We start from the raw sequence: 11,296 nt of genomic DNA, 5'->3' as shown, positions 1-11,296 counted from the left end.
AAAATGTTTGTAAATTGCGATGAGACTTTATTGTTTGAAATACAAGCTAAGGCTGGTTCACGGCTCATTGCAGGGGTGGGACATTTTAACTTTCAATTTCGATTTAATTCAGGAAAACATGGAGTCGTTCTGATGTATGATTTTGTAAACTTAAAGCGTCAAAAACAGTGTATTTAGAGTTGTAAAGTTAGTTTCCTCAACCAGGAAGACGTTATAACATCGGGGCCGTTCGACAGAACGTTTTGGTTTACGTCTGCTGTCACCTTTACGTCCCTGGCAGACAGATACGGTCGTCGTTGTCGTTACCGAAGATTAGGCAGTGAACCAGCATGATTGAAGAAACGGGACCCGAGTGGTTGTCTGAGGAGGTGAAAACCGGAGTAAGTATGAGATTTTTAATGTCTTGTGGAAACTTTATGACTTGATAATTTGTGCAAACTGTAGATGACTCCTGCGTCACATGCGGAATTGCTAGTGCGTGAAATGAATAAAACATATTGATAGCTTCTTAATCTCTGTCGGTAGACCACCATCATTGCCATCGAATATAATGGAGGGGTCGTACTGGGGTCTGATTCCCGAGTGTCTGCAGGGTACGTATTGCGTCAAGTAGCCTACAGTTCTGTCTGCACATCATCTTTATTAAAACACCAGTCAATTCTTTAGCATTTACCTTCTACCTCTCCATCTTTCCCTACATACTGTGTGTCTAACATTTCTCAACTTCTGCACCACACAATCACACTCTTCCTCTCCTCCCCTCTCACAGGGAATCAGTGGTAAACAGGGTGATGAACAAGCTCTCTCCCCTCCATGACAAGATCTACTGTGCTCTGTCAGGCTCTGCAGCGGATGCTCAGACCATTGCTGAGATGGTCAACTACCAGCTCGATGTTCACAGGTGAATACACAGCAGACGTAGACCAAATTACTTTTTTAAACCCTCCATTAAATCAAAGCCAGTAAAACTAATTCTGATGGAACACAAAGTTGTAGCCATGACAGTATAGACAACGCTTCAAATATGGATGTTTCTGCAAATTCTTAAAAATGGATATTTCAAACACACACAAAGCTAATACAACCACAACAGTCTCAAGTTCAGTGACAGCAATTCATTATCTGCCCAATTGTAAAGTATGGTTACAATCTCCCTTTTGTTCCTTTGTTATGGCCTTGTGTAAAAAATGCTTTTGAAGAACAATTGAATCAATTCACTGTTTTATCGATAAAGGTGTTGTGTTAAATTTCGCCATATTAATCCTTAAATTATGGCCTAAAACAGGTTTTGTGAGGTCAGTGACATTTGACCTTTGACCACTCAAATCAAATCAGTTCATTCTTGAGTAAAAGTGAGCGAATCATGTGGGTGTTATGAGCACTTGTACTTGTTGTTGTTTACAAAGTTTAAGTCACTTTTTTCTAAGGCTAGATGGCAAGATATTATCATTATCCTGTAACTAAATCTGAATTTCTTCTTATATCAGTATTGAGATAGGTGAGGACCCCCAGGTTCGCTCAGCTGCCACTCTGGTGAGAAACATCTCGTACAAGTACAAGGAGGAGCTGTCAGCACATCTCATTGTGGCCGGCTGGGACAGAAGAGCTGGAGGACAGGTCAGTGAGCACATGTAGTTGGCTGCAGTGTTGAGGGAAGAAATTGTGTTTCAAACAAGAATGTCACCACTAAAAGAAGGCTTTGGGCTGCGAATACCAGCTGGTATAGGAAGTTGTTGTCTTAGTGCTGCATGATGCTTTGAATAAAAGCTCTTAATTAGCCGACACTGTTAATGCTACAGGTGTCCACACAGAATGACATTACCATCTGTTATGCCCCACTAAAGGCGGCCCTACAGGGCTAACAACAATCCACTACTGACACAAATTAATCCCTAAAAAACCCATCTGATTTATTAAAAGACATACAAACAAAGAAAACATTAATTGAATGACAAAATTAACAAACAACAACTTAAAAACTCCTGTGCGAGTGGCATTCCAAAAGCCTCTCTCCTCTGAGGTCAGCACTGGTATGTTTAGCCCTGTTTCACGACCAGACACACCTCATTGAGCAATCAGTATCACCTGCAGAGTTAAAGACAACAGAGGGGGAAAAGGGAGAAAATCATGGAAAATGTACAACTTTAACGCATCTGTTTGGTTCCCCTCTCTTCCTGTGCCCTTTGACCTCTCCCAGGTGTTTGCGACCCTGAATGGTCTCCTGACAAGGCAACCATTTGCAATTGGTGGCTCTGGCAGCTCATATGTTTATGGGTTTGTCGATGCTGAGTATCGCAAGGGCATGAACAAGGAGGAGTGCCAGCAGTTTGTTGTCAACAGTACGTTTCTTTTCTCAAAAAGTTTTCGTTTTTGTCAGTGTGTCGAGGATGATCATACAAACTAAATTTCTCCTCACCTGTCTCGCCACTTCCCTTATTGTCTCTCTCTCTTGTAGCTCTCTCTTTGGCAATGAGCCGGGATGGCTCCAGTGGAGGCGTGGCCTATCTTGTCACCATTGACGAACACAGCACAGAGGAGAAAGTCATTCTTGGAAATGACTTACCCACCTTCTTTGATCAGTGATCAGTATAGAGTTTTTTTCATCCCTGGCAGGCCACTATTGTTCCAGAAGCATTCATGCTTTTGTTTTGCTAAAAATAAACATTACACACACTTTCTGGCTCAGCTGTCAACTATTTAACTGTAAACTCATTTAACACGACAAACTAAAAAAGAAGGACAAGAATGCTTTAACTTAAAATGTTCATAAAAGGTAAAGTCCTTGCTTTGCTCTATTATTCCCAAGGCTATTTCAAGTGTAATATCATGTGGCCTTTGTGTTACTGGAAGGTAAACACTAGCACCCTCAGATTCTCAGATGCAGCTGATCAAGTGTGTGGCTCATCATTAAGAGATAAAAAAAGAGGATGGTTGCCTCAGTAGCTGATATTAAACATTATTTTAGCTTCAGCCCTCAAACAAGTTCAGGACAGCCTCTGATGGACTGTGTCTCTTGCCACGGGGGTCACCTGTGGCAAGAGACACACTCACTTTCATATTAATGTTTTTCTTATTAATAGACAATGATTTTGAGGTGTTTTTTTTGTTTTGACTGCTGTCTTCCTCAAAAGAGTCACATGATGCTGCTGTTGTCTTATCAGCTGTTGTTCAAGACAGATTTCGTCCTAGTTCACTGTCCTTTGGGCTCGTTTCCGGATCTCAATGGCCTCCCTGATCCAACAGTGGTACTTGTTGCTCTCTGACCGAACGGAGGAAGACTGCAGGTAGACAGCAGTAGAAACATGTCAAGATTAAAAAAACACCTTAAAATCGTTGACTACTGATAAGAAAAACAATAAGTTCAGTAAGATAAGATTAATCTTTTTGCACAGTCATTTTCATCTCTTAAACTTGCTGGGGGACAGTTCAGAGGGACTGAGTGGCAGAGTAAACAAAAGTAAATTTACCTTCCTTTAATAATCCTACAGAACACCTGACAATCTCACTCTAAATAGTCCCACAGAACATTTATCCTTATGCTGGCATTGGCAGTAACTGTGTGAGGTATTCAGTCTGACAAACAGTAGCAACAAAAAGTGAAAGTCAGATTTGTTACACTACCACAGCATTATGACGTCCTGTAATAAGGTTAGGTTAAGATGCCTAGTTCATTGTTGGTCACCTGCCTACATGGTTTAGATTGGATGTAGTTAAAGCTGGCACTGTCATAGTGGATACACTCACAAAGAGAGAGACCCATACATAATTCATGTCAAATATATGAAATGTAGAATGAAATAAAACTCTAATTTTGAAAAAAACATTGATTTCTTTTTTTTAATGAACCATGTAACTATAATCTGTTTTATGTCTTGTGTAACAGTGCTGGCTACGACACTGACACTGGATGTTACTGTTCTCATCCGGGCAATTAATAGAGGAAGATTACGATGGAGAAATGTAAAACCATTTATTTGTAAGAATCCCACTTTATATATTTGTGCTCCGTAGTTTGTGTTTCTGGGAATCCCCTAATTCTGCCAGAAAACGAAACTGAAAGTGTGAAAACTTCTACACTGATCCCCTCAGCAGAGCAGGTCATACGAGGACGAGTGTGACGGTAAAATGGCCGGCAATACAGAAACAGTAATGCGAAAAGTCGTTGCTTTGTTTTTAGCAGTCTGCGTTGACCTGTCCTTGTTTTACGCATCAGGATTAGCAGAGTCTCACAGCGTATTTGGACAATTTGCGCGTCTCTGGGTTTCTGCGGCTCTCCGGTTTTTGGCACTGACGGCTGTGGCCCTGTTCAGCCTTGGAGACCCCAAACCGTTGCTGATTCGTTTTATAGCCGCGCACAGTCTGCTGCCAGCGGTGATAGAGACCGGGACACGAGTGCTCTACCAGGAGGAGACACAATGCGGCTTATCTACGGATATACGCTGCTGGCTGATGTGCGCCGGAGCGTCGCTGGCTGCTGCACTGTTTTGGGAAACCACCATCCCAGACACCGACGATGCAGCTGCCGGTAAAAAGGAGAAGCAGAAAGCCAGAGTGTTGTTTTTGAGAGTCCTGTACCTGTACAAACCCTACTATCTACTGCTGCTTGGAGGGCTTGTGTTCTTGTCGCTGGCTGTTATCTGTAAGTACAACTGATGATGATGATGATGATGATGATGATGATGATTTTGTTCTACAGTAAAGTTGATTCTATAGATACTAAGATACTATGTGTGTGTGTGTGTGTGTGTGTGTGTGTGTGTGTGTGTGTGTGTGTGTGTGTGTGTGTTCAGGTGAGATGTTCATCCCTTACTACACTGGGAAAGTCATTGACATCCTTGGCAGCCACTATCAGCCAAATGAATTCATGTCTGCACTGCTATTCATGGGTCTGTTCTCTCTGGGAAGGTATGGGACAATAATTCCCCTTCACATACATTCCCCAGCATGTGTGTGGGGCTGACATGTAATATCTAAATGATTCTCTCTTTGCTTGTTTGATTAGCTCTGTGAGTGCAGGCTGCAGAGGGGGCCTCTTAATGTGTGCCATCAGTGCTTTTACATGCAGGATGAAAGTCAAGCTGTTTGGGGCTTTGACCAAACAGGAAATTGGATTCTTTGAGACCATAAAGACAGGTAAGGCTAAAATATTATAATATTATGTTATGCTGTACACAAAGGACTGAACAAGTCAGATCAGCCCTGGATTTAAAGACAGAACCAGACAGGGTGATTTGGTAAATGATGGGACAAGAAAAGGCCAGTCATGATATTTTGTATAAGACAGATCAAACTGGACACAACAATAAAAAACAAGATGTTAAATAGGACAAAGTAGAACATGGAGGAGTATAAGAGTACAGGACTGGACAGAGGATAATGTGTTCTCATTTTCTGTGTAGGTGAAATCACATCCAGGTTGTCTAAAGACACCACCCTGATGGGCAGAACAGTGTGTCTGAATGTCAATGTGCTGCTGAGGACATTCATCAAGACACTGGGCATGATTTCCCTGATGATGAACCTTTCATGGAAGCTCACGTTCCTTGTATTGATGGAGACGCCTGTCACAGGCCTCATTCAGAACATCTACGACACACACTATCAGGTACCTGGTGACTTAATTTAAAATAAGGCCCCTGTGTCTTTTAGAAAATAAATGACACTCAGAAAGAGGAAACTGCTCAGCGCTCATCTGAGCCCTTTTCTGCTTGGTGAAACCATGAAGTTGAATCTTCTGTGTCTTTAAAGCCAGTAGTGATTTTGTGTGTGTAACTACGAGGTCAAAAATTGTAAACTATTTTTTACTTCTCCAATGCACAGTGATCTAATTATCCCATATCAAAAACACCTAGTTGAATTTAAGTTGAATTTCTCTGAAGTTCTCTGAAAACAACTTTTTTATTCCTTCTTCAGAGGTTGTCTCTCGAAGTGCAGGACTCAATTGCCCGGGCAAATGAAGCTGCGAATGAGGTAGTGTCCGGTATTCGTGTTGTACAGAGCTTTAACACTGAAAAACATGAGGCCCGCCGCTATGGCGACCGCCTGATGGACACACACAAACGCAAGACCAGACGGGACACTGTCAGGGCTGTTTACCTGCTCGCACGGCGGGTGAGAAGTTTTTATTTATTTTTAGATTAAGTTATTTAGAGTAAGTTGGTGTTGTGCATATCACTGCATAGCACAGTAATTAACAGGATTTGTTCCTCTGTGTTTGTGTGTGTGTGTAGCTGACAGGGTTGGGCATGCAGGTCTTCATGTTGTACTACGGCAGGCTGTTTATCCGGAGTGGACAGATGACCACTGGAAACCTGGTTTCCTTCCTTCTCTACCAGTCAAACCTTGGAGACAACATCAGGGTATCCCATAATGCTTTGTGATTTTTTGTTAGTCAAAGCTGATCATTTCATGCACCTTAAAATGTTAGCTTGTAAGTGCGTTAACAAACAGTTTCACAGTGAGGCAAGGCAAACTGTGTATAAAGCACATCACACACAAGACAAAAATCGAGAAAAGTGAGAAATAAGGAACTATGAACAACTGATGTGTAGTTAAACTAGCACAAATATTAATTATACTAGTTATTAAAAGAAAAAATGTTTTTAAAATAAGAGTATGAACTTTTAATTTCCTCAACAAGGCTTTGAAATTAAAATAAATTTCTGTTGACTCATAACTTTTTAAGCATATTTAAGCAGACATATTGTGTCTTACACTATTCTAAAACATATGATTACTCAAAATATTTACATTTTACATACTGCAAGTCTGACTCTATAAATGCCTTCTTCCAGACACTCACCTACATCTTCGGTGACATGCTGAACTCAGTTGGGGCTGCAGGGAAAGTGTTTGAATACCTGGACCGGAAACCGCAGGTCAGCACAGAGGGAAAACTCAAACCTGCTCAGCTGAGAGGACACGTCAGCCTTCGCGGTGTCAACTTCTCCTATCCGGCTTCCCCCAACAAAAAAGTGCTGCAGGTGAGGTCTGAACGACAGGTATATAAAGGGATTTCTTTGGTTTTAATTTGGACAGTTCATGAAAAAACAGACATTGATATGAATAATGAAAAGAAATCAAAAGGTAATTATTTACAAAGCTAATTCTGCATGTGTCCACTGGATAAATGTTGAATTTTGCAGTGCAACTGTGTTATTAAAACCCTAATTTTCTTATTGTTTCAGGACTTCTCTTTGGAGCTGAAGTCAGGTCAGATGACGGCACTGGTAGGTCCTTCTGGAGAAGGGAAAAGCACCTGTGTGAGTCTGCTGGAGAGGTTCTATGACCCGCAGGATGGTGAAATCCTGTTGGACAATAAACCACTAGAAGTATATGAGCACCACTTCCTCCACAAGAAGGTATTTATCATTACGTCTAATTTGTAGTGATGCACGTGAATCTTTGTTGCCATCTTCTGTCTCAGAAAATTTGAGCCTTTTTGATGTTTTTTTAACTGTTTTTATTAACAAATAAAATATCGACTATAAACAATCCTAATGTAAAAGATTTTTCTTTTATATGTAAAACATGACTTTCTGTTCAGTCAAGCTAATGAGAAGTGTTTGTCAGATTTCCGTGGTGAGCCAGGAGCCTGTGCTCTTCTCTGGCTCCATCAGAGACAACATTGCCTACGGGCTTGCTGACTGCTCATTTGATGAGATCCAGGAAGCAGCTCGTAAAGCCAACGCCCATGACTTCATCAAGCTTTTGGAGAAAGGCTACGATACAGGTGAACTCTTTTAACCAGCTTTTATGCTGTTTTGCATAGCGGAATGCCTGCAGAAACCTGCTTGGGATGTTTGGTTGGTTGAATGCAGGAAGTAAATATCATGTCCAAGATCAATGAAAGAAAATATGACGTAATATGCATATCAAAAGCTAAACATACAGTTACAATACTTTGGGGAGTTAGTGTTGAACATAGCTTGAGTATTTGATTTCTAAAGTCCTCATGACTTCTGCATCTGGTTGTTTTTTTTAATTTAACACCTTGAACCTAAATTACATTTTTGTTCTACATTTCTCAGGTGTCGGTGAGGGTGGCAGCAAGTTATCCAAAAGTGAGAAACAGCAGATCGCCATTGCTCGAGCTCTGGTCAGACAGCCACAGGTCCTCATTCTGGATGAAATAACCAGCTCACTGGACACAGAGAGTGAAAATAAGGTAACTTCCAACACAGTGGTGTTCAAACGTCTCTGAAACAGCTTTTCTATCATCCGTTTAAGAAGTCTTTTTGTGTTAAGAATGAATAAATCTACAGATTAAATCTCCCGAAATTCTCTCCGGGGATTAATAAAGTATTTTTGATTCTGATTCTAAATGTTTGCCTGCAAGCGTTTACACATGGCCCCAACAGTAGGTGTGAAAACACACTCTTATTATTTAGATATATAGACTAGTTGCTGCCTGTCGAAAAATCCACACAAACAAAAAAAACTATGTCAAGAATCTGACTGTCATAGAGTTTCCAGCAAGTGAATCAAGGAGTGAATAATAGGAGTGAAATCTTCATGTTTTTGTGCTTAGAACACAAAAGAAAAAGAAAAAACAGTTGCAACGGTTGCTTAAATGATAAGAAAAGTCTGGTGAAATTATTTAACCTTGTTTTTTTCATTGTATTATACATCATTGTACATAAAATACTGTACCTCAGTAGATATTAATATAACACTGTACATATTAAAAGTTAGACCCGTCCTTTCAATCTGATTCCACCTTAAACAGAGGTACCTTTTTAACACTGGATGCTAAAATAATAGTCTGTCATTTATTATTTACTGCACAGGTGCAGCAGGCCTTGGCTAACTGTCCCAACCAGACTCTGCTGGTGATCGCTCACAGGCTGAAGACCATTGAGAGGGCAGATCAGATTGTTTTGATCGGTGAGGGCAGAGTTCAGGAGCGAGGGACTCACCAGGAACTGATGGACAGGAAGGGGAGCTACTACAAACTGAGAGAGAAGCTCTTCGCTGAGTGAAACCAACCACAGTGACAGCTGATGCCGTAGCTCGATGTACACTATGAGAGAAGCGCTCTGTATGACTTTGGCTGATGTGTTAGAGAGCAGCTTACCTGAGGAACATGTAAGAGAACAAGCCTGAGTTAATGTAAATATATATTTTTATAAATAGTAAAACTTACACGATATGGACCTTTATGTTAGTTTTTTGTATTTTAAAACAGCCACAAAAGCACCTTCACAACTCTTACGGTATACATCTGTTCTTATTTAATTTGCTGGCTGTTAGATCAACTGAGGTATTGTAAATTACTCAAATTAAATTAAATGAGTGAAATGTATCTTCACTGTGTTTTTTTTAATTTCATGCCCTGCTTTCATAAAGAATAATAAAAGTTTGACACACCTTGCAGCTGATACCATGAACCTTCATTTATGAGTGACCAAAGGTTGCTTTTCGAGTAGATCCCAAATTAAACATTGATCAACAGTATGAGGCCTTACGAAAACAGTCAGTGACCTCAGTAGATGTCAATCAAACTTTATCTGAATGTTTGATTGTGTCTAAATGGATTTTATTTCTCAAGTATGGCATCATTTTAAAGCTCTGTCACCAAACGCATTCATAGTACACTCAAATTATAATAATTACTTCGATAAACATGGAGGACAAAGGTGTTTTTAAACCTGTCCGTCTGGAAGGCTGGATGTAGTTAGAATGAAAACTAGCAATAATGTTTTCTATGCAGGAAGGTGCACGTTGTTTAGCTTAGTTTAGCTTTTAACCTCAATGTGAGCATTCAGTTTGTGGGTTTTACGTAAGCACAGATGGACAGCCTTGACTGTAATTGTACTGTGTAATAAAAAGAGGGGGAAAACATCACCTAAAGTTGCTGTGAGGAGCTTTCGGTTGGTGTTGTTTTTGGCGCCCCCTGAGGACAAAGCCGTCCCTCTTATCTCTTTGCTGATTTTGTCCTGTACATGCTTAAGTGGTCGTTTTTAACAAAAAAATCTCATCCTACTTTCTTCAACAATCATATGTATCACTCACTTTAAATGTTTGCCCTGGAAAATGTAAACAAAGGCAGCGTGCAGTTAATCGCTTCATCTGACACCTACCCCCCGCCAGCAGTTTCAGGCTTTAAAAATAACAATTTAGAAATAATCAATCTTGTTGCTGATGGTCTGGTCTGCTTTTCTAGGTCATATAGAGTCATCAGAATTAATTTCAGTCTGTTACATAACCAGCGAAAAACTCCTCACAGGAGCTTTAAGAATGACTAAAAGATAAAATGATTAAGTATTACGAAGCACGGTTATTGCAAATGTGTTATACAGAGTAGTCATGTGGAGCCTTTTTTAATCAGTAAGTGTGTAACATTTCCGGTTTTAAGTGTGAGTGCATTTGATGTAGTGCATGAACAGTACGGGGTTGGATTTTATTGTTCAGGCTGATCTGGAAAGTCCCCGACTATCAGCATGTTTCTCTTTCTGGCATTGAGGCTATTTGGAAAGTTGCCTGGTGATATGCGTCATAAACACCAAAGGTACGGCGAAGTGATTCGCAGCATTGTGTCAAAACACCAACTCCCTCTATCGACAGAGGTTAGGCTCAGCTAATGAATCACCTGTCACCATTTTGTCGAGGCGTCTGTGCAACCACAAAATGGTGACTGAGGTCACGTGGCAAAGTTTGTACTTTTTCACTTGAGTTTAAGATTTAACCTGAGCTGGTGACAAATTGTGAAGTGAATGTACATTCAGACCCAGACTGCTGGAGAAGCTGAATAATTCACCCTTATGATATTACAGCAAAACAGAAATATGTATTATTGTGTCACAAATTCAGAACACATCAAGTTTTTAGGCAATGAGCAGGAACAGGTGGCAAGAAACTGGACCACTGGGTGACTGGTGAGACTGAAATGTTCGTTAGATGATGGGACAGGGGGCGGGCATAAACTCAGGGAGACAATAAACACATGGGTGAAGGTCTGCTATGGGTGAGAGGGCAAGTACAGGCCCGGTGAGGAATTAAAGATTTGAACAACAGTCGGACATTTTGGAAATGACTTAACAGAAGAAGCCGTTGTGAAAGCAACTTCTGCTTGCATGACCTTCAGGATTTACCTGCACACATTGCTGTCATTAAATATACAAATAAATAAATGTCTTTATACTCGAAACCTGACTGTTCAGAGACACAGGGTTCATCAGACACTGTGACTCATCAGTTTATTGTCACCTTCCCATCAGTTATTGTGTGCCACCTGCAGGTCACGCAGGCAGGAGGACACAAAGTAGAAAAGCAAATGCCAAAAGTTCCCGCCATC

General features: G+C 40.6%; 2 protein-coding genes across 2 annotated transcripts; both read left to right on the top strand.

Moving 5' to 3' along the window:
* The first annotated feature begins 89 nt into the window (after positions 1 to 89).
* On the top strand, positions 90 to 2,674 carry psmb9a (proteasome 20S subunit beta 9a). The gene is made up of 6 exons (XM_069680947.1): positions 90 to 380; positions 526 to 593; positions 770 to 901; positions 1,488 to 1,617; positions 2,198 to 2,339; positions 2,456 to 2,674. Exons 1-6 carry the CDS (start codon positions 330 to 332, stop codon positions 2,581 to 2,583), a joined length of 651 nt encoding a protein of 216 aa, XP_069537048.1. The 5' UTR covers positions 90 to 329; the 3' UTR covers positions 2,584 to 2,674.
* Positions 2,675 to 4,114: 1,440 nt separating this feature from the next.
* On the top strand, positions 4,115 to 9,373 carry tap2a (transporter associated with antigen processing, subunit type a). The gene is given in 11 exon segments (XM_069680948.1): positions 4,115 to 4,639; positions 4,791 to 4,905; positions 5,003 to 5,133; positions 5,400 to 5,605; positions 5,914 to 6,111; positions 6,231 to 6,359; positions 6,795 to 6,983; positions 7,188 to 7,361; positions 7,573 to 7,732; positions 8,031 to 8,167; positions 8,790 to 9,373. Coding segments are annotated over 11 exon segments (2,160 nt in total). The 5' UTR covers positions 4,115 to 4,125; the 3' UTR covers positions 8,997 to 9,373.
* The last annotated feature ends 1,923 nt before the right edge of the window (positions 9,374 to 11,296 follow it).

The sequence above is a fragment of the Semicossyphus pulcher genome, unplaced genomic scaffold (genome assembly GCF_022749685.1).
Source record: "Semicossyphus pulcher isolate SPU_LCO1_2020_fin unplaced genomic scaffold, fSemPul1.0.p SCAF_5, whole genome shotgun sequence".
Lineage (NCBI taxonomy): Eukaryota > Metazoa > Chordata > Actinopteri > Labriformes > Labridae > Semicossyphus > Semicossyphus pulcher.
This window is presented reverse-complemented; position numbering and strand designations above follow the sequence as displayed.

What these genes read in the sequence shown, in the direction of transcription:
- psmb9a (XM_069680947.1), top strand. Translation starts at nt 330, where the DNA reads ATGATTGAAGAAACGGGACCCGAGTGGTTGTCTGAGGAGGTGAAAACC. An exon ending in CTGAGGAGGTGAAAACCGGA is followed by an intron (nt 381 to 525) that starts GTAAGTATGAGA and finishes CTCTGTCGGTAG; the next exon opens with ACCACCATCATTGCCATCGA. An exon ending in TACCAGCTCGATGTTCACAG is followed by an intron (nt 902 to 1,487) that starts GTGAATACACAG and finishes TTCTTATATCAG; the next exon opens with TATTGAGATAGGTGAGGACC.